The sequence below is a fragment of the Lissotriton helveticus genome, chromosome 11 (genome assembly GCF_964261635.1).
Source record: "Lissotriton helveticus chromosome 11, aLisHel1.1, whole genome shotgun sequence".
NCBI lineage: Eukaryota > Metazoa > Chordata > Amphibia > Caudata > Salamandridae > Lissotriton > Lissotriton helveticus.
Genome location: NC_136072.1, coordinates 10,104,065 through 10,127,696, shown reverse-complemented (window position 1 = coordinate 10,127,696; position 23,632 = coordinate 10,104,065). Strand labels below are relative to the sequence as shown.

At 46.0% G+C, this 23,632-nt stretch overlaps 1 protein-coding gene across 1 annotated transcript in view; it reads right to left on the bottom strand.

The window, feature by feature from the left end:
* Nucleotides 1-23,632, bottom strand: part of LOC144792084 (putative cation-transporting ATPase 13A4) — a 439,619-nt gene that overhangs the window by 104,554 nt on the left and 311,433 nt on the right. Inside the window, exons 22-23 of the mRNA XM_078666936.1 lie at nt 11,509-11,631; nt 10,519-10,598 (exon numbers count right to left, since the gene is read on the bottom strand). Coding sequence (XP_078523062.1) covers nt 10,519-10,598; nt 11,509-11,631 — 203 coding nt within the window. The remainder of the gene's footprint in view (nt 1-10,518; nt 10,599-11,508; nt 11,632-23,632) is intronic.

Sequence of the window (23,632 nt, the reverse complement as noted above, 5' to 3'; positions counted from 1 at the left end):
CTCTTTAGGATAGCAGATTCCCTTACTACCCTTCAGACCCCCGACCCGGTGATTGCGTCCCAGGAGCTCTGTAATAACATAGCGTCTTTTTTCCAGACTACGATCCTGGACACTTATACTGCCTTAGAGTTACTGAGACCTGTTACCACCAAGCCCGTTGTCCCCGCTGCCCTGGACCCTGCCCTTTCGGAGAAACCTCAGCCATGCTGCCTGGAATCCTTCCCTTCTCTCTCCCTACAGGATGCAGAGACACTTCTGGATAAAATAAAATCTGGCTCTCCTCTAGATGTTTGCCCGCTTAAGATCTTAAAGCAGTGTAGAAACTCTCTTTTACCCCCTCTTGTAGACATCATGAACAGGGCCATGAGGGAGGGTATTTTTCCTCAGCAGTGGAAAAATGCAGTAGTAAAACCTTTACTCAAGAAACCCTCTCTCGACCCTGGGGTACTAAAGACTTTCCGTCCCATCTAACTGCTCCCAGCCCCTGCCAAGATGTTAGAAATCCATCTGAACAAACATCTTGCTGCCTTCGTGGAAAATTCTGGCTGTTTGGATCCCTCCCAGCATGGATTCAGGAGGGAACATAGCACCGAGTCTGCCCTCACCATAGTACTGGATAACATCCGTATGTGTGTGGATAGGGGACAGACCTCCCTCCTGATCCTCTTAGACCTTACAGCCGCCTTCGATACCCTTTCTCCCTCAGTCTTAACATCTCGCCTGAGGGAGATTGGGGTTCAGGGGGAGGCCCTAGCTCTACTTACCTCTTTCCTCGATCAACGAGAGCAAAGAGTGAAGCTGGGTAAATTTCTATCTCCATCCCTGTCTGTGCAATGTGGGGTCCCTCAAGGGTCGGCGCTAAGCCCGACCCTTTTTAACATCTATGTGACCCCCCCTGCCAGACTAATTAGATCTTTTGGGATGGAGGTAGTTTCCTATGCGGATAACACCCAGATCCTCGTCTCTCTCTCCCAGCCAGTTATTCCGACAGCCTCCAACTTTAGATCCTGTATGGAGGCTGTCGGACAGTGGATGATTCACAATTCGCTGAAACTGAACGGGGAGAAGACTGAGGTGATGGTGTTCGGAGGCAAGGAGGAGGTATGGTCAGCCGATTGGTGGCCAGACTCACTGGGAGCATGTCCTGTCCCTGCTGCATCTGCTAAAAATCTCGGGGTAGTGATCGATCCAACCCTCAGTATGTGTCAACAAGTAAACAGGACCATCTCTACCTGTTGGGGCATCCTTTGCATACTGAGGAAGATCAGGCACTATCTTTCGCAGCAGGCTAGGAAACAACTGGCAGTTGCTCTAGTGGGCTCTCATCTGGACTACTGCAATGCGCTGTATGCGGGACTGAATAAAAGTCTGCTGCAGCGCTTGCAGGTAGTCCAGAACGCAGTGGCTAGGTTTGCTCTGGACCTACCTCGAGGCACCTCGGCCACCCTGGCCAGAAAACGGCTTCATTGGCTCCCCATGGAGGACCGTATCTTGTTTAAAATCTTGTGCCTGATCTAAAAAGCTTTAGCAAAAAACAGCCTTATAGGAATTGGATCTATCTTGCCCTGTTACAGTCCCTGCAGGACCTTACGCTCCTCAAGCAAGGCTCTCCTATCAGTCCAGCGTATTCGAAAAGCTAGATGGGGTGGTAAAGCCTTTTCCGCCTTGGCACCCAAGTGGTGGAATGTTCTCCCGGGGGAATTGAGGTCTCTCCCTACCCTGCAGTTATTCAGAAAGGCCCTGAAGACTCGTCTCTTTTCGCACGCATACCTGTAGTTTGATTTGCCATTTTGATTCATTTTGTTAGGCGCCTTGACACCTCAGGGTTTTAGTTGCGCGATATAAATTATTTTCAATCAATCCATAAAGCCACGGGAGGCCCACCTAGAAACAACGATGGACTGGTACCTATACCCTACTAAGATAAAAAAAAATATTTCCCGATTCGTCTGATATGTGTTGGAGTGGCTGTGGACTATTGGGTGATTTCCAACATATCTGGTGGGACTATCCTGTGATACGACCCTTCTGGGAGGAAATTCTCACACAAAATTAAAGATATGTTGGGGTACCCTATTGCGACCACTATGGCAGAGATTCTCCTAGGCCTTCGTGACCCCTCCCTCAAACATCAAACAAAAGCAGATAAGGCCATTATGTGGACTTGCATTGGAGCTGCAAAAGTATCTATAGCGGCCGCATGGAAGAAGAAGGAGGCTCCTGCTATCTCATTTTGGCTACTCCAGAATCTGGAAACTACTGTGCCTTGAAAGGATGGTGGATATGTTCAGGGATGATTATAAGAACTTTGAATATAGATGGGGGCCACTGGTGGCCTTCCATACCAAGGGATTACCATTGGCCGTCTGCCCTGCCACTGTCAGAGATATGCATCTTTTTCAATTTTAACCAGCGTGAAGATACCATGACTTGGAACCTCGCTGTGCCTGGATAGCCGCCACCAGTACTGGTTTGGTTGGGGGGGTGGGGGGTTTATATTTTTTATATTCTTCATTTCTGGGAGTTCATTTGTTGGGACTTGCTCCCTCTGAAGGACCCCTTCCCTGTTGGTAGGTTTTGGGTTTAAACCATCACAAAAGAAAGACGCCGAATGGTATGTTTTACCGTGGTGTAGGCCTACTCCCCGCTCTTGCTTTTGAGGTTGCTCTGGGAATCGGAGGGGAGTATACAGCTAGTGATGCGCACCACTTTTTGGTCTTCTTCAAATGCCACAATTCTACGCCAATCCAGATATACCATTTGTCAGTTTGAATTGTAATATGTGACAAAATACCAATAAACATATTTTTTGACAAAAAAACAGCACACTCCTGCCCTCTCCCTTTCATGCAGCACAACAATGTGTCTTTCTGTCTTGCATTGAATGAAAATGTGATAAATATGGCCCTTAGTCTCTAATTTGCAAGTTGAAAATCTCCATTGAGACGAGTAAGAGGGCTGTAGCTGAAGACAGTTCCAGGGGTTGGGATACCCTTTTGGCAAAGGACTGCTTAACAGGAGTTGCTGCTTCGGAATAGAATATAGCAGGAAAATCCACAAAGTCACTCTGACTGGTGATTCACCGCGGGCAGCAAGGCAAGCAGGTTCGCCTCAGACTCCTCCTGTTTCTCAGAGAAGTATTTGGCCAAAAAGCAAGGGTCCAGAACTGGTGGGACACCACTTGGGGGTTCAGGACTTGCTGCAGGTGTGGGTTCAAGATGGTGAGAGCCTTTTGTGTCGCTGTGACTCTGAACCGGAGGCTTGAAAAATAGCCTTAGAGTCCTGAGTGCTGGGTTAGGGTAAAAATGCAGGGCTCAACAGAATGTCTGGCATCTGAGGGTTCAAGGCAGGCTCCAGGCAGCAAAGCAGACCTTCCGGGTACAACAAAGCAGTCTTGAAGACTGCACAGAAGGTCACAGCAGTAGGCAGTCCCCCGAAAGTCCTTATGCAGGTCCAGAAGGGAACTGAAGAGTGGGTCTAATGGTCCTTTTCAATACCCTGGTGCCATTCCTCTAGAAGTAGGGGAAGCTTCTAGAAATGTTCTTTGAAGTGCATTGAATTTCCTGACTCCCCTGCCCTGGCACCAATCGGGTTGGAGTGACAATGTGAAGGTAAAAAGTCCTTTGTGTGAAAGCAGAGCACACCCACTTCAGTTGCAAGTGGGGCTGTGCTAAGCACCACCCCCTCATCATGCCAGCAGATGGCCCTTTCAGGCACACCTCATCCCTCTATTGTGTGACTCTCTGTGAGGAGTTTGGAAAGATGAACCATCAGCTGTATCTAATCATGTGACCCCAGACAGGCTGCAGACAGAAAAGAACTAAGGACAGGAAAATGGCGACTTTCTAAAAGTAGCATTTTCAAAATTAAGGTTTTCAACATTTAGCCCATATTTACTCAAATGTGCATTACTTATTCAGTCTGTCTCTGTAAACCGCTTTGCTATCCTAGTGAGTGTTGTTCACTTCTTAGAAAACTACAAACAAATGAATATTTTGAAAGATCAAGCAGCTCTAAGCTAGATTTAATGACAATGACTATGGTTTAAATCCAAAACTAAAGTGTGTTTTAAATTTTTTAATTGCACACAAGTGACCATTCCCACAAGTTCTTGTTCAAATCAGATAGCCACATGTCCTGTCGCGGACAGGGCTGTTTGCTCAAGGGGTCACTGATGGTACTGCTGTGGCTGTACCGGAAGTAAAGAATATACTTTTCAAAGTGAAACATCCAAGGGTTTGCATAATACTGCAAAGAGTACAGCTCTAAGATCAGTTAAGAAATGGGATTAAAATAAGCAAAAGCATTCTAGAGGCATAAATGGATATGTGGGTAGCACTTCTCCTGACCCTTCTCTGAGCCTAAACTACCTGCATCTCCTGGAGTTTCATTTACCAGTCAATAGTAAAGTGGTTTAAAGTCATACTACATTCAGCACACAACAGAGAAATGTCTGCAAACAAATATTCTTGTGATATTCACAGAATAAACGAACATTGGCAAAGCCAATAGGTCTTGAGTATATGATATCTATTAGATTTGTTGGAGTGGAGTGCACTGGAGTGGTATAGCATAACGTGGAGTGGCATTGGGCTGCATGGGGAGGAGAGACATTGTTTTGGGTGGAGTGGAGTGGCATGGTGCACTGTGGAGTGAAGTTACATTTTGTGACATGGAGTGGCATTGTGTGTTGTAGAGTGCAGTAAAGTGGAATTTTGTGGCATGGAGTAAAGTGCAGTTAAATTGTGTAGAGTGGAGTGGAACTGAGAGGAGTTGAATTGTGTGTCATGGAGTCAAATTGTGTGGCATGGAGTTAAGAGCATGGTGTTAAGTGGCATTGTGTGAGATGGAGTGGCATTCTGTGCACTGCAGTGGCATTGTGTGGTGTGGAGTGCAGTAAAGTTGAATTGTGTGTCATGGAGTAAAGTGATGTTAAATTGTGTAGAGTGGAGTGGAACTGAGAGGAGTTGAATTGTGTGTCATGGAGTCAAATTGTGTGCATGGAGTTAAGAGCATGGTGTTAAAGTAGTGGAGTGGAATTATATGTTGTGCTGTGGAGTGGAGTGGCACGGATTGAAATTGATTGAACGTGAGTGGAATTGACTGGAGGTGTAAGTGATAGTGTATGATGCAGAATAGAACATCATTTAGGGGTGTGGAGTGTGTTGTGTTGAAATGATTTGTGTGAAGTGGCATTGTGAGTATTAGAGTGGCATGGTGTGGAGTGACATTGTGTTGTGTGTAGTGGAGAGCAGTTCAGATAAATTGTATGGTGTGGAGTGGATTTATGTGGTGTGGAAATTTATGACATGGAGTGGAAATTTACATTGTAGAGTGGAGTGTAACTGTGTGGCCTGGAGTAGAATTATGTGGCGTGGTGTGGAATTGTACGACATGGAAATCTGTTGCATGGAGTGCAGTAGAATGGTGTGCGGTGGAGTGGATCTGTGTGGCTTAGAGTGGAATTGGGTACTGTGTAGTGGAATTTTGTGGCATAGAATTTTGTGGAGAGGAGTTCAGTTGAATTGTGTGGTGTGGAGTGGAACTTCATGCTGTGAAGTAGAATTGGGTGTTATGCAGTGTAATTGTGTGGTGCTGTGGGGAATAGTGTGTAGTAAAGTGGAGTGGATTTGTGTGGCATGGAATTGTGTGGAATGGAGTGGGTTTGTATGGGGTGCAGTGGAGTAGAGTGGAGTATAATAGAATTTTGTGAAGGGCAGTGGAATTGTGTGGCATGGAGTTGATTTGTGTGGTGTGAAGTTGAATTTTGTGGCACAGAGTGTAGTAGAATTGGGTGATATGGAGTGTAATTGTGTGGTGTGGCATGGAGGTGAAACTGTAAGACGGGATGGAGTTCAATTGTGTGGTGTGGGGTAGAAATGCATACTCTGAAGTGGCATTGTGTGGAGTTGAATTGAGTTGAATGGTGTGAAATTGTATAGAGTGGAATTCTGTGGCATGGAACTGTGTGGCATAGAGTTGAATTGAGTGAAGTGGAATTGTGTGCCGTAGAGTAGAACTGTGCTGCATGCAGGAGAACTGTGTGGTATGGAATTGTGTGTTGTGGAGTGGAATTGTGTGTCATGATGTGTAATTGTGTGGAGTGGAGTGAATTAGAATTGTGTGGCATGGAATGGAATAGTATTATGTGGCATGGAATTGCGTGGTATGGAGTGTAGAGGAATTGTGTGGAGTGACATTGAGAGACAGGGAATGGCAATATATCAAGTAGAGTGTCATTGCGTGGTATAGAGTTAGGTGGAGTAGCACTGTGCACATTGGAATGGAGTGGCATTGTTTGGCTTGGAGTGGCGTTAAGTAGCATTGCGTGGTGTAGAGTGTCATTGTATAACTGAAGTAGAGTAGAATTGTGTGGCATGCAGTAAAGTGGAATTTTGAGGATGAGTGGAGTGGTATGGCGTGGATGTGTGTGGTGTGGAGTGGAATTGTATGTTGTGCTGTAGAGTGTAGTGGCATGGAGTGAAATTGAGTGAAGGTGAGTGGAATTGACTGGAGGGAGTGGAACTGTGTGGTATAATGTGATAGTGTATGATGTGGAATAGAACATCATTTTGGGGTGTGGAGTGTGTTGTGTGGCAATGATTTGTGCGAAGTGGCATTATATGGCAAGTTGGGTAGTGGAGAGTAATTGTGTACTAGGGTAGAGTGAAGTAGCATTGTGAGGAGTAGAGTGGCATGATGTGGAGTTGGATTGTGCTGTGTGTACTGGAGAGCAGTTCAGCGAAACTGTGTAGTGTGGAGTTGAATTGTGTGGTGTGGAACTTTACAGTGTTAAGTGGAGTGCAACTGTGTGCATGGAGTGGAATTATGTGGCGTGGTGTGGAATTGTGTGGCATAGTAATATGTGGCATGGAGTGTAACTGTGTGGAGTGGAGTGCAGTGGAATGGTGTGCGGTAGAGTAGATAAGTGTGGATTAGAGTGGAATTGGGTTCTGTGCAGTGGAATGTTGTTGTGTTGAATTTTGTGGAGAGGAGGGCAGTGGAAATGTGTGGTGTGGAGTGAAACTTCATGCTATTAAGTAAAATTAGGTGTTATGCAGTGTAATTGTGTGGTGGTGTGGGGAATTGTGTCTAGTGAAGTAGAGTGGATTTGTGTGGCATGGAATTGTGTAGAATGGAGTGGAATTGTATGGGGTGCAGTGGAGCAGAGTGGAGTGTAATAGAATTGTGTGAAGTGCAGTGTAATTGCGTGACATGGAGTTGATTTGTGTGGTGTGAATTTGAATTTTGTTGCATGGAGTGTTGTAGAATTGTGTGATATGGAGTGTAATTGTGTGGAATGGAGGTGGAATTGTGTAAGGTAGGATGGGGTTCAATTGTGTGGTGTGGAGTGGAAATGTATGCTGTCTAGTGGCATCGTGAGGGGTTGAATTGAGTGGAATTCTGTGAAATTGGGTTGAGAGGAATTCTGTGGCATGGAACTGTGTGGCATGGGGTGGAATTGAGTGAAGTGGAATTGTGTGCCGTGGAGTAGAAATATGCGGCATGCATAGATCTGTGTGGTATGGAATTGTGTGTTGTGGAGTGGAATTGTTTGGAATAGAATGGAATTGTGTGTCATGTTGTATAATTGTGTGGAGTGGAATGAATTGGAATTGTGTGGCATGGAATAGTATTATGTGGCATGAAGTAGAGCAGAATTGGGCAGCGTGGAGTGTATTGGAATTTAATGGAGTCTGGTGCAGTGCAATTGTATGGAGTGGAGTAGAATTTTGTGGTGTGGAATGGAAATCTGAGGCATTGAGTGGAATTTCGTAGCATGCAGTGGGATTGTGTGGCATACAATTGTCTGGTGTGAGTTGGAGCTGTGTGGTATGAAGTTGAATTGTGTGGCATGGAGTGCTATGGGGTGGAATTGTGTGGTGTGGAATTGTGGAACGGAATGAAGAATTGTTTGGCATTAAACTGTGTAGAGTGGAATAGCATCGTTTGATGTGGAATTGTGGGGCTTGGAGTGTAGTGAAATTGTGCAGCATGAATTGTGTGGTTTAGAGAGGAAGTGTGTGGCATGGAGAAGAGTGAAAGCGTGTGGAGTAGAATGGAATGGAGTAGAGGGGATGCAGTGCATATGTTGTGTAGAGTTAGAATTCAGACACTTTACCACAGCTACCCAGTGCTAAAGTGCATGTGCTCATTGTAAATTTGATGCTACTAGTTAGCCTGTAGCACTGATTATGCCACCCACTTAAGAAGCACTTTAAACATGCCCCAGGCTGGCCTTGCAACCAGTGTGTGCAGCTTTAAACTGGCATTTTGAAATGGAAAAATAACAATTTTTCCAGGCCCAAATATTCCTTTTTAATACATGTAAGTCACCTCTAGAATAGGCCCTGGACTGTCCAGGTGGCATGGTGCAATGTATTTAAAAAGTAGAACATGTACTCTTAAGTTTTACATGTCCTGATAGTCACTACTGCAAGGCCTACTTCTCCAATAGGATACATTGGGGATACCTTGTTACATTTAAGAAGCTGTAATTTCCAAATGAAAACAGGTAACCAGCTCATGTTTGGTTTCTTTGGAATTGCATTGTAAAATCCTAACTAATGGTAAAGTCTGATTTAATATTACATATTTTCAAAATGCTACTTTTAGAAAGATGACATTTTCCTGCCTTAGCCATTAAGTGCCTACAGCCTGTCTCTGGGTCTCATGACTAATTGTAGTTTACAGCTGGGCTTTGTGTATTCCTCCCAGACAGCCACAACCCGTAGAGAGCGTAGGTGCACCTGGATGGGACATCGCTGACAGGATGGGAGGGAGAATCTGGACACAGCACTACCTACACTTGAATAGGTTATGTCCTGCCTCCACACAAAGGGCTGCATATGCCATGTAGTTAGTCTGGAGCCAGGGCAGGGGAAGCAAGGTACCTATGCACTTCAAAGGGAAGGCTCCAGAAGCTTCTACCCCTCTTCAAAGGCACAACTAGGTATACATATTGGATCTCAAACACCAACCCTTTAGTACACTTCTAGACCTGTGGTTACTCTGCTAGTAGGAAGCACTGCTGTGCTGCTGAAATGAATGCCACTCTGCTGGACTGCTGACCATAAGGAATGCTGCCCTGCTGTGCTGACATGCAGTTTGCTGCCCTTTTGAACAGGTGAGTAGGACAGGACCTGCATCTCTTGTACCCAGAACCCCATAATAACTCCAATCACTAGTTGACTGTCCTCCTGACCTGATTCGGTAGGGATATAACAGGCTTGTAACAACCCTACCTCTGCTCCTGGACTCTGTCATATGTGTATCTACCCTGCCCAGTGATACCAGCCCAGTCCTTGACCCTCAGAAGTCGGCCTAAGGGGCTTTGCCAGCCTCTCCTGATCTAGATTAACTAATGTCTAGCTTAACTGATGCATCTTCTCCGCTGTGCATCGCAACCAGAAGCAAAATCGACAGATCACAGCTGCTGCATGGATTCAAAATGTTGCAAAGACCTGCATCACTTTGCAGCCTGTTGTCTCATTAGAACCGCTGTTGCGCAATGCCTCCTCACCACAGGCCCTCACATTCTTCATTGACAGCAGCCTCAATACGATGGCTGGATTCCGCATCACAGCCTCACGGCTGCTCGGAACTGACGCATCTCCCTGACTACACTGTGCATCCTTAACTTCTCATCACCAGTCTTTATAAGCGGATCCTTGATGATGCTGCAGGACCTCACACTTCAGCCTCGTCACATCTCAAAACAAATGCATCGCTTCAGCTGTACGGCACAACTTTGACGTGGACCCCTGCAATGCTCCACAAACCAGTATTTAAGGTAATTTGTTCAGGGGGCTTAATTGGTTTTCTGTAGCTGGTATACGCTCCATTGCGGTTAGCCTTAACTTGTGATTGTATTCCGGTCCCCCACTAACAGATATCCACAGTTGGCATTTTATGCCTTTTCACTCTATTTTTACTAAATCCTTTCAACCTGCTTATATCCAAGTCTACTGATTACATTTTTGTTGTTTTGGTCTTATTTTATTTATTTACAATTGCTCTACTTTTCTAATTTGGAGGGAGAATCGTTTGTGGTTTGTTTTTACTGTGTTACCGTTTGAAGTGTTGCAAAATACTTTACACATAGCCTCTAAGGTAAGCCTGGCTACTCTGTTCCAAGCTACCAGGGGGTTGAGAGCAGGTCAATTTGGAGTTTCCTTGTGGCATCATCCTGAGAAGACTTGTGATTGTTTCACCCCCAACTCAATCAGTAACCCCATTTTTGTACAGCCTGAGATGCCACTGATAGGCTCTATAGTGCTTCACAACACTACCACAAGGGGCCACATGATCATTCCACATTGTTACCAGTGGCCTCATTAATGCTTTGCTCATAGAGGTGAGGGAATGCTCAGATGGGATACTCGCATAGTAGTTGGACCCCAAAAATACTTGCACATGAGTTACCTGTAGTGATGCTGTACATCACTGTGCTTCATTAGTATCATTTTGAATTCAACATAACAAACTCTACATAAAAGGAACAAAAGCAGAACATACTCTAGTTTTCGGAATTCTTCGATCAGGCTGGTTTTCTGTTGTGGAGACATTCTGGCAAAAACAACCCCGTTCAGAAGTAACTGCAAAGACAAAAGCAAAACATGATGACTCAGGGACTCAAAAGCAGGCGGAAATAAGGGGAAACTAAGTGGACTATTATTAAATCTGGGGTTCATCAGAGAATACATATTCTGGCTGGGTTTTTTGATCATTGGAATACTTGTATGGACCCAATCATGTGACTTCATATCAAATGTAGTATTTGTCAACTGGTTTAATTTGACTCAGAGAAGTCAGTTTTAAATCTGTGAACTGAGGCAACTCAAAATAACTTCAAGGAACACCGGGAAATGGAGATAAAATGATTTGCCTTGGATCACACAATTTAGGGCAATTATGGTATGCAGGGCCTAGACCAAGACCCACTGGTAACACACCCAGCCTAAATTTTTACCAGGTTTCAAATGTACCAATTGGATGCCTGAAGAGCATGTTAAAGCCCATTTATGAAGAGACAACCAATCCATGAAAAACTTAAATTGGTTTTACCTACATATGCACCTTCAAGGTCACCATACTGGAGCTAAAGGATGTGCCAGATCTTTTTTATTCCCACACTCTCTTCCATTAGTCATTAATGGTTTATTCAGTTACTCTACTAGGAACTGCAAGCGGCACGTTCCTAACTTCCAACCATACCAACCCTCTGGGCATGTCCGCAGTTCGCTGAGGACACAAAACTTGGAGCACCTATGATAGGGAGCAGCGGTGGCTCAAGGATTTTCATAATCTTTTATCAACCTGCACTTTCTATATTGGCTAACATTGTACCTGATTACCATAGTGTATAAATAGATCAAATTCAGATTCCTATGACAGTCCCATGTTTTCACAGACCTTTATAAAGAATAAGGCATAAACTATTCCAAAAATGAAAACGAGAGACACATCACTGTACTTTGGAATATCTTCATCGCAGGCAACACTTACTTTTGGGAGCATGTGGTAGAAATGCTGCACTATGACTTGATAGGAGTTCCCACTCATGGCAAAATAGAATTCATTTGCTGCATATTTAAGGACGGGGTTTTCATCCATCTTAATGAATATGTCCTGTTGACAAAGAGGTAGTATCAGATATGTGAATAGATAATATTTCAATATTCAACAAATCAGGATACCTTCAGAGCCAAAACAAAGCATTAAACACGCACGTTGGGGTGAACCTTTGTTGGACTTTTCACAAAATCAAATAAGAGTTCCCGCGCCTCACTCACCACTTAACTCACTCTCCCAGGTGCTTGTAAGAGAACAGCAAATGCTCCAAACACTCATTATTGTGATAGAAACAGCTGAACTTTCGTTAATGGTTTAAAGGGGCCAGATGTACCAACAAGTCGTGCACCAAAGTGCATCAAGCAAAGTGACTGCACTGCATTGTGTCACGCGAAGGGGGCAGAACTGTGTTGCGTCAAATAAATAGGGCAGTTCTTCTCTTTCCATGAGTTGGCACACTTTGTGCTGCCCAGTGCCAATGCAGAGATTCTCACACCACAGTGCAATGGTGGCTGTGTTGTGATCAGGATAGTTGTTGTGACGGAAGGAGCATCTCCTCAATAAAAAACAGTGGCGGCTGGTGACATTTGAAGGTCGTGCTGCGTAACAGTTGTGTGGGAGGGCACCGTGGTGAGCCAGCATAGCAAGAAAGCCTGAACAACCTAAAGGGGATTCGGGGGGCTTCTCACCCCAAGATTTAAAAAAAACTGGGTAAACTGGGACATCTTAAGGATTTTGGGGGCCCTGTGCCAAAATATATCTAGAGGGGCCCTGTTAGGAACAGCTCTGAATATATGGTCCAGTTTCAGCTGTTTCATGCCCTCTTTGACCAGGTCACTGACTGTGCAGAGCCATTTCTCCAAAATTCTAATGTGTTTACATCTATAATATTCAAGGATAGTGATGACATGTGTTTTCAACATTGCAATTGATGTCGGTATCATTACTGGCACCAGAGTCATCCCCATCACTGCCAGCAGCAGCGCTGTCACTACTCTTGCTGCCAAAAGCGTCACTGGCTGTACCACTGCCCTGACGATCTCTCTCAGCAGTACTGCTGCCAGCATATAAGCATCGCTACTACTACTATCAGTACCAGCTGTCACAGAGGTATTATCAGTACCACTGCTACTGCCACCAGCCTGCAACCCTCACTGGCAGTAACGCTGCACTTGCCATCTTTCTCAGCAGTGTAACGGCCATTAGTACCAGCATACAAACACCTGTGTTATTATTATTGCTGGCAAAAACGTAAGTGACTTTACCACTGCCCTCATGGTCTCTCTCAGAAGTACCACTGCCAGCAGTGCACACTTCCCTTCTACTACTGTCGCTGCCAACACCATCACTTCCAGTAACACCATCATGGTCATCTCTCGCAGCAGCATCACCGGTACCACTGTTATCAGCTCCAGCATGCTAGCTTACTGGCCAGTACCACTGCCTATGTCATCTCTCGCAGGAGTGTCAGTGGGCCTGCAGTCTGCAGAAAGACCAGAGGAAACTATCAGCTAGAGATGGGATCACAGGCCAGTAGCCTAGCAATGCTCTTAGTCTTAAGTTATTGATTAAGGACCGGGGCTCCGCTCAAGGCAGCTTCGCCCACCCCTCCGGCTGCGCTCTTTATATCGTCAACCAGTAGTTTGCCAGTCAGACCATGACAACTGCCTTCCTCCAGGCCTGCTGCGCCATTTCAATGAAGTCAAGCCTGCAGGTGACTGAATCAAAAATTACTAGTTGCCTTGTGGCAGGGGAATGACTGGAAAGGGAAGAGACTTTCCACGCATCAGTTGAATTTCTTTTCTTAGAAATAATTTAGCATACAGGATTTTCTTGTACAGAAATTTTACTAACCAGTCGCTGCCGGCATGACTGGCAGGTTAGGGGATCGCGTGGCGTGGGAGGAGGTGGGAGGGGCATGCAGCCTACATGGAGAAAAGGGAGAGTGCGCAAGACTGCTTTGGTTGGCTCCAGAGGGCTGTCTTAAACAGTCAGGGCCCACAACAGTGGGCTAGCCATGCCTCCCCTGCTTTCCAGCAGACCGATCCACCCGCCGGCCCACAACCAGTGCGAGTAGCAGAAACATAAAATGGTTGTGAAGATCTCTAATTTTGGACGTAGTCTCTGAAATGCAAGTCAAAAAGCTCCAGCAGGAGAAGGCAGAGGGCTGTAGCCAAAGACAGCTTCACAAGGCTTTGGTCCTTTTTTGATGGACAGCTGAAAAGGATGTATTGCTGCTGAGAAGAATATAGAGGAAGAAGCTGCAAAGTCAATCCAATCGGTGATGTGCCTCAGGAGGATAGGTGAACAGGTTGGTCTCGTTCTCCTTCTATTGCTCTCAGAAGTTTTTGACCACACATTTTCTAAATCTTTAGGTATGGGATTTGGAGACCTGGGCACCTGTAGTAGCACAGCTAAGGATCTAGGACTGGGGGACACCTCCAGGCGTTTCAAGACTCACTCAAGCTGGGTCCAATGTGCAGGTTCAAGAAGGGGGGAACCTTTTGTGTCCCTGTTGCTCTGAACTGGAGGCCAGCAAACTAGCCCTTAGAGTTACTCTTGTACTCCTGGGTACAGGTGAAGATGCATGGCTCAACAGCAGGGCATGCCTTTGAGGGTTCAAGACAGGCTACAAGCAGAAAAGCTGTCATTCCAGCCACTGAAAAGCAGTCTGAAAACAAAACAGAAGGCCACAGTAGGTGACAGTCAACTGAGAGTGTTTCTGCAGGTCCAGGAGTAAACAGAAAGTGGGTCTGAAGGTCCTATTATTATATCCTGGTACCCTTCGTCTGGAAGGTGGGAGACATTTCTGGAAATTTTCTTTGAAGTGCATGGAGTTTCAGTTGCAAGTGGAACTGTGCACAGCACCGCTTCCCCATCCTGCCAGCAAATGGCCCACTGAGGCACATCCCTCTATTGTGTGACAGTATGGGAGGAATTTACAAAGACTAACTGCCAGGCACAAAAGGCTAACTTTCTGAAAACACAACAAGATGAAGGACAGAGTGATGAAACTGTCAACCATTCACCCCCAGTCAAAAGATATGGATTTAAACCATTGTTCTCTTGCTCACTATGCCACCCCAGTTTGGGACTAGTTCGACTCCACACTATATTCTAATAACAAACTGTCGAGGGAAATGATAGTCACTTAAGAAAACTGTCTTGGCTCAGCCTTTTACAATGAGTGATTAATGGCCTTATGTATAACCTGGCCGATGGTCTTTTGTCCTGCCAGGATGATAGAGTAAGTTACTCAATCGCCCTGGGAGCTGTCCCTCTTGCTGGATTCATAAATGACGGTCGAGTAGGTGGTCATTTATAAAGCATTGGCAGGATCCACTGTTACGGCTGTACCTGTCAATGCCTTTAAATTTGGTGCAGGGCTCCCTTCAAAATGACAGAGCCCAACACCAAACAGTTTTCTTTTTATTTTTATAAAGAGAGTCTCAAAATAGGATGTACTTTGTGAACATGTTATATTGTTATGTTATGAGAAATTGTAAAGTGCAACTAATCATGTGTGAAGTTATCCAGGTGCTTGAGCAGGCTTGTAGGTCTAAGATTGAAGGTTTTGGGTGTCTGCACCACAGACTTAGTCAATGAACCAGGTCTTTGTCTTCTTACCAAATTCAAGAAGTTAGTAGGAGACCCTGTGTTGAGGCTGGTCCTCACCTGTCTTGAGTGTGATGTAGAAGAATTCCCAACCTCTGGCTTAGCTTTTGTGGATGCAGGGGTGTGTGCAAGTGAGATTGGACTGAGCGAAGGTGTCTGGTGGATTGATGAAAGGGAAGCCAGTTGTTGGTTCGATGTTCTACAGTGCTTTGTATGCATGCATGAGTAGTTTGAATTGACTACATTTGTGTATGGGGAACTAAAAAGTTCTCTGAGGTGTGGTGCATCATAAGAGGTTTAGGATGAGTCTTGCTGCAGCGTTCTGGATTGTATGTGGACAGTGGGGGAGATGGTCAGAGATCCCTGCATAGAGTACATTGTGGTTGTCTAATCTGCTTATGATGAGGGTTGTATGACAGTGAATCTGCTGTTGTCATTTGAAGACCTTCAGAAGCATGCAGAGAATATGAAAACAGGAGGAGCTGATTGCATTGACTTGTGCTGGTATGTGAGCTTGTCTTCCAGAATGATTCCCACATTTCTGGTGTGGTCGGTTGGTGTGGGACAAAACTCTGATGGCCACCAAGTGGAGTCTGAAAGAGAGTTCTTGTTCCCAAAGATTAGCACTTCTGTCTTGTTAGAGTTGAGTTTCAGACACTTGGAGCTCATCCAGTATGATAGGTTGATCATGCAGTTGGAGAAGTAGGTTTTGTTGGTGGTGGATGTGCTGGTCAGATAAATGATGAATTGGGTGTCAATGGTGTAAAATATGATGAAGATGGCTTGTGATCTTATGATGTTGGCCACTGGTATCATGTATATGTTGGATAGGGTTGGGCTAAGCAATGATACCTGGAGTGCTCAGCAGATCCAATTCTAGTATTCCAATGTGCAGGGTGGTAGTCTGGCTCTCTGTGTTCTTCTTGTGAGGAAGGAGCTTATCCAGTGGAGGGAACTTCCTTAGATGCCTCTGTCCTGCAGTCTTTTGACTAAGGTGGGGCGGGAGACTGTACCAAGGCAGCAGAGAGATTGAGCAGGATGAGGGCTGTGGTTTCTCCATTGTCCAGTATGGTGCAGATGTTGTCTGTGGCCGCAATGAGTGCAGTTTCTGTTCTGTGGTTGCTTCTCAATCTTGAGTGAGTTTGGTCCAGTAGGTTGTGGTTGTGGAGTTCAAGGGGGTTGGTTAAATGTTTGTTGTTTGCCTTTTCAATCACTTTGGCTGGGTATGGGTGAAGAGAGATGGGTTGGAAGTTGCTCAGCTCACTGTGGTCAGCTGATGGGGTTTTGAGGACACGTTTACTGCTGGATGTTTCCAGTCTTCAGGGAAGGTGGTAGATTTAATGTAGGTTTTGATTGTGTGGGTGAGGATGTTACTGATTGGTGGTCTTCTCATGTTGTAAATGTTGTGCGGGCACGGGTCTGTTGGGGCTCCTGAGTGTACCGGTTTCATGATCGCTGAGGAGTCTTCTATATGGGTTTTGCACTAAGTCAGGTGTTTCTCTCATTTGGTGGTTATTAGGTTAGCTGTGAGATATTATGTTCTGATTAAGCATGGGCGTAAAATCCGCTCCGCTCGCGGATTTTTCGGATTTTCGGCAAATTCGCAATCCGCGAACGCTCGCGAATTTGTCGAAAATCCGTGAATCCGCTCGCGGCGGATTTTTTGCTTGGTTGCGGCGCGCGGCGTGGTGCACGGCGTTCACTTTCCGTCATTTAGCGTTTGCCGAGTTGTTTTTCTTTGCGAGTGACGCGCCATTTTAGATCTTGCTGCGTGTTCCCGCGGGAGTTTGGCGCCCGCGAATACATAATCGCGGCTTGCCACCTTGCACAGCACACCTCGCGAGAGTTCGCAATTGCGAACACGTAGTTGCGGCGGAAAGGAACAATCTCGCACTTGCGAAATAGAGATTTTGCAATTTCGCACAAGAAAATCACCAGCAAACAGGATAAACCTTCAGAAAATTATGATTTTTATCAGAATCACTCCTCAGGTTGACATTTGCATGGCCTTTTTTTTTGCAAGGAGTCCATTTTGGGGGGGGGGGGAGGAAGGAAGTGCCCCACAGTCTCCCACTTCCTGTTCCTGTCCAGCAGGCTCCTCCCAGTGCTTTGTCCATCTCCTGGTCACTTTCATTTGGATCTGGAGCTGGAAGGATTACTTTTTGTGGGTGCTGCTGGATATTTGGATTTGAGGCCTTTTTGACTGTCTTTGGATCACTTTTGGATTAGAAATCAACTTTCACAAGTAAGTTTGTTTGGGGCATTACAGTTGCTGCAAGTAAAATTTTGGAACTTTTTCAGAACATTAAATAAATTATATTGTGGGTAGCTACAGTATCCAGTAGGACCAGGGTTGGTTAGGGGTGCATGATACAACTGTTTTGTTGAATTTAAACACCATTGAGGCCATGGATGGGCTGGGATTGTGCTGATTTTTGTCGTTTTTTTGGGCCTGCTGGTGGGGCCCTTTGCCCAGGGGTGGTGAGTGTTGCATGGGCCTAGTCTTTCTGTGGGGTGTCTTCTTGAATTTAAACATAATTGAGGCCATGGATGGGCTGGGATTGTGCTTATTTTATTGTTTTTGGTCGTTTTTGGGGGGCTGCTGGTGTGGCCTTTTGCCCAGGGGTGGTGGTGCATGGACTGAGTGTGCCTGTGGTGTGGTCTCACTCTCTTTAATGTAAACATCATGGATGGCATTGGATTGTGGTGATTTCTGGCTGTTTTTCTGTTTTTTGGGGGTGTACTGTTGATGTGGACTGGCCATGTGGGTGGTGGTGGTGGCCATCTTGAGTGCTGGCTGGTACAGGCAACATGTGCTTGGGGTGTAAGGGGCCATTTTGAGGAGAGGCAGTGTCTGAGGCCTGCACTTATTTTGCCTACTTTTCATCCATTATGCCCAGGGGTAGTGAGTGTTGCATGGGCCTAGTGTTTCTGAGGGGTGTCTTCTTGAATTTAAACACCATTGAGGCCATGGATGGGCTGGGATTGTGCTGATTTTATTGTTTTTTGTCGTTTTTTTGGGCCTGCTGGTGTGGCCCTTTGCCCAGGGGTGGTGAGTGTTGCATGGGCCTAGTATTTCTGTGGGGTGTCTTCTTGAATTTAAACATAATTGAGGCCATGGATGGGCTGGGATTGTGCTTATTTTATTGTTTTTGGTCGTTTTTGGGGGGCTGCTGGTGTGGCCTTTTGCCCAGGGGTGGTGGTGCATGGACTGAGTGTGCCTGTGGTGTGGTCTCACTCTCTTTAATGTAAACATCATGGATGGCATTGGATTGTGGTGATTTCTGGCTGTTTTTCTGTTTTTTGGGGGTGTACTGTTGATGTGGACTGGCCATGTGGGTGGTGGTGGTGGCCATATTGAGTGCTGGCTGGTACAGGCAACATGTGCTTGGGGTGTAAGGGGCCATTTTGAGGAGAGGCAGTGTCTGAGGCCTGCACTTATTTTGCCTACTTTTCATCCATTATGCCCAGGGGTAGTGAGTGTTGCATACTTGCATGTCCCTAGTCTTTCTGTGGGGTGTCTTCAATGTAAACATCATGGATGGCATGGGATTGTGCTCATTTTTCTGTGTTTTGTCGATTTTTTGGGGTGTATAACTGAACTGATGTTCCTCTGTCTTCCATTGCTTTTAGGTGCACAAGAAGACTCAAGAGAACCACCAGTGCCAGGAAGAAGTCCTGCAGCGGTGTGTGCAGCATAACGTCACGCGACGTCACGTCTGGACACAGAACCCTCTGCAACTCGTGCAACTGCTGCCTGCTGACCTGCTCTGAAGAGGATGGCCCCCAAAAAAGTAACCCGTAGCTCCTCTAGCAAGAAAGGTGCCAGTAAGGAGCAGAAGAAGCAAGTTACCAAGGAGACTGGTGTGCCGCCCGCCCCTTTTTTTGGGAGTAAAAAAAAAAGTATGCCTGCAGCAGCAGCAGCGGGATCTGCTGGGGACCAAGCTGGCAGCAGCACCCCCGCTCCATTGGGCTCAGTGCCACCACCACCACCACGCCAACTTAAGTCCAAGCCCTTGAGTGCTGCAGAGGCAGCCAGTATAGTTCTTCAATCACCATCGACCAGTGATGTTGGCTCATCGCAAGAAAGCAGCAGCAATGTCCCTCAATTAACACAGGTTGTTGTAGCTCATCTGACGAGTGTTGAACAACCACAGCCGCAACAACAATCACATGTGCAAGTACAAGCCCAAGTACATGTGGAAGGAGAGGCAGCGCAAGGAGATGCGCAAGCAGAGGTGCATGGAGGGTCACAAGTGCCCACAATAGTTGTTGCTCCCGAAGTAGGGGCACATCAGGAAATCGACAATCAAGGCGAGGTATCATTTGAGGAAGCCACTCCTCCTGATGATCCTTCATTGTCTTCCACACCCCTAGCAAGGAAGAGATCAAGGGTGGTGTCTACATCCTCTTCAAGCACACCTCCTTCTGATGATACGGATCAAACTTGGGAACCAGCACCACAGCCGTCTGAGAGTGAGGCACACCATGATCCAACAAAGGTAGTTAAGCGTAAAAGGAAGCTCGTCCAAAGTCTCAGAGTTATGGAGTGTGATGAGGCTCAACAAGAAGTGGCGGATACTGCTGCTGATGAAGACTCTGCCAACGACGACCCAGTCATCATAAAGGTCACTGCAGCCCCAGCGGGCATGCAGCAAACAGACATTTTGACCCTAGCCCGAAGAGCTGCTGAGCGTGATGATGATGATGATGATGTTGTCGATGAGGAGGCAGTGGAAACACCACAATCATTGGAGTTAAGTAGTACACCAACTCGTCCCGCTTCCATATTTCTTTCTGGCAAGAAGAGACCTCCGTCAACCTCGACCTTAATTAGTGGCGGTGAAAGTGCAAAACGTACAAAAGTTGGGCAATCCAGATCCTCCACTTCATCTGGCATTAGCTTCATGACCACCACCACCAGTATCGCCGCCTCCTCCAGGTCCCACAGACACTTCAAGTCCCCAGTTTGGGACTTCTTTACTGTTTGTCCAAAAAATCCAAAGTTTGCCATTTGTACCCTTTGTAAGCTTGCAGTTAGTCGTGGTAAGTCAGGTACCAACTATGGTACCGGCGGCCAGAGAGGTCATCTTGAGAGAAAGCACACTGTCAGATGGTTTGCGCACCTAGATGCGATCAAGAAAGGGCAAATTCAAGGAAACGTTGATGTTTCATCTGATGATGACGAGGAGGAAGAAGACGTGTCAAACACTTCCCTTACACCCAGTACCCCTGTCAGCAGCACACCCAATGTGAGGCACACTAAGAGTGTTGGAGCGAGTGAGACACCAACGCACAAAAGTTCACCAGCGAGCAAAATTGGGTCAACGAAGTCATTATCAGCCCGTAAATGCTTGGTCCAGGGCAACATTAGAACAATGCTTACTTCAGACGTGCCATATGAACGCAACCACCCACTGACGCGTCTGTATAACACTAAGCTGGCTAAAATGCTAGCTGTGGACCTTCTACCTTTTTCTTTTGTAGAAGCGGTAGGTTTTCTTGAATTAGTGGCAACGCTCTGCCCTAAATGGAAGGTTCCTAGCCGGTTCTATTTTGCCAGAGTTGCGGTTCCAGCACTACATGAAGATGTGCTGGAGGCGATTGGGGCAGCTTTGAAGAAGAGTGCTGTTCACACAATACATCTGACAACAGACATGTGGACCAGTGGTGCAGGCGCTGATTACATGTGCATCACTGGACACTGGGTCTCTTTTTCAGGTGTTTTAGCAAAGCTAAACGCAGGTGTTGACCCGGACAAAGTTTTCAAAGCTGCTCGGAAACATGCAACACTAGCCATGTTTGGCTTGGAGAAAAGTCACACAGCAGAAAACCTTTTGGAAGAGTTTGACAAAAAGGTCTTGAACATGCTATCCCCCCTAAAACGCAAGATTGGTTATGTTTCCACGGATAATGGCGCCAATGTAGTTAAGGCCATGTGGCAGGGTCACTATTTTAGAGTGCCGTGTTTGGCGCACTGTATCAACCTGGTAGTTCAAAAATTCTTGAGTGATAAAGACAGTACAGCGTTCGAGGTAATGGCCACCTGCCGCAAAATGTGCAACCATTTCAGCCATTCTTTTAAGGCCCGGAAGCATCTGAGGAGACTGCTACTTCAACGTGGAATGCCAGTGAAAGCACTCATCCAGGAGGTGGCAACACGTTGGAACTCAACCTTCTACATGCTTGAGCGTCTGTATGAGCAGTATACGGTACTCGATCACTATTTCTTCACAGAGGGTACATCTCAGAAGGAGGACCTGCGGATGAGTGCGGCGCAATGGGACATAGTTAAAAGCCTGACAGACATGCTTCGTCCTTTTGAGTTCTTCACGCGTGCAGTCAGCCAGGAGGACTGTAATTTGGGAAAAGCTATCCCATTGTTGTGCATGCTGGAGCACCAACTGATGGCGGTGTCTTCTGAGTTTGAAAAAGATGAAAAAAAAAAGACCATTTTATTTTGTCTGAGAAATTATTAGAGCGCCTACGTGGTGATGAACGTCTTCAAAAGATCAAGTCAGATCAGCATTACATTTGTGCTACTATTCTGGATCCACGCTACAAAAAGGCGCTGGCAGGCGAAGCATTCTTTCCTTTTGCTGATGCAGATGTTCAAAAGTACAAACATTGGTTAGCCTGGTCAGCCAAGAGGTTTGAAAAAGAACGGCAGGTTATTGAAGGAGAAGCCAGTACATCAGCATCAGCATCAGCAGGCCATCCCCAGTCACAAGAATCCACTTCTGCACCTGTGGCTGGGGCACAAGTGACCTCTCAGCCATTAAAGACACCGGCAACTGGATCATCTGCACCACACACAATGACAACACTAACAGTGGCTGCGGAGGAGGATTGGCTAAGTTTGATGGGGTATGGTTCTCGAAAAAATGTCACAGGCACAGCAAAAAGTAAGCAAAGTGGAGGAACAGTTGATGACCTTGAGTCGATGGTGCAGGACTATCTGAATGACTCAACAGAGGTCTTCCTTAATGATGAGCCATTGCAGTATTGGCATGGCAAAAAACAATTGTGGCCACAGCTCTTCAACCTGGCTATAAACTATTTGTCTTGCCCACTCGCAAGTGTGTCTTCTGAACGTGTTTTCAGTGCTGCTGGTGGCATTGTAACTCCCAAACGGAGCCGCCTCTCGCCCAAAAATGTGGAGCGGCTGACAATGATCAAGATGAATCAGCACCTCATACCACCAGATTACAAAGTACGAGAAAGCACGCCGCATGAAGACGAGGAGGACGGCAACGTAGATGAGGGGATTTTTTCTCTGTTCGGTGGCACTGACCTCATCCAGCCTGAATTCGCAGAGTATGATGACGAAATCTTGTTCTTATTCCCTGACACCGAGCCCTGAAAATGAGACAATCAATCAAGAACTTTCTTTTTCGTCCTTATTCACTTTTATTCCTGTGTGCTTTGTGTCTCTCTTTCTTTGTTTTGCACAGTTAATTTAATTCAAACTTTAATCACCTAATCCCAAAAACAAGACCATCATCAGAACTGTCTTCACTTGTTTGCTTATTGATTTGAAGGTGCCGCAGTCTACATTCCTCAGGTTCACAAGTTCTGAAGAACATGCTCCTCTATCCTCCTCCTCCAGACTGCGATTTCCCTCCAAGCAGAGTGCTGGATTACGCCCAATGAAGAAAGACTCAGCACTTGTGGGGGTGTTGTACTTCTATGCGGGTGAGTTGACGGATTTGGGCACATTGCTGTGAAGCTCTAATAATGGACAAAAGTGTTTTGGACCAAATATGAGGTGGAAATTTCTTGCCGTTTTTGCTGACTTGCTTGCCTTTGAGGTGCTCTTTGGCGGGGTTCCGGGTGTTTGTGGGTAATTTTTGGAGTCTGTCGAAGCACTGCTGCGACAGTCTAATCTTGATTGCATTGCTTTTCAGGAAATCCGTGGTGGAAAACAGGAGTTATGATGATTGATGATGATGATGACCTAGCTGCACAGCGCGCGTTTGGACCGAAGGCCGAGAGATATTGTAAGTATGAGATTTAGCTTTTTCGCTGTTTGGGGGTGTTGTCGGGTGGTTTTTTCCGGGTGGGTTGGCGGGTCTTGCCTGGGGCATTCCTGGGAAGGTCTAATACCGGATAGAAGTGTTTTGGACAAAATCCTGAAGGAAACACCAGTTTTGGCACTTTTTGTAAGTTATGGTTCGTTAGGGTTAGCCCTAGCAGCAGGATTGCATGTGTTTCGGGGGGTTCTATTGCAACGCAGTTCTGGTGTTGTAGAGCACTGTTGGAGCGATGCTGGCTATGGATACTTTTGCTTGCTTGCAAGTGGTTTGAATACAACCCACGGTCTGTATTTGGGCCTACTGTTACTTTCAAAGTACGTTTTGTAACCATTTTTCTGCTAGGCATCGTTTTTGGAGATCTGATTGGGGTTCTTCTACATTTTTGCGACTGGCTTTAGTAAGGGTCT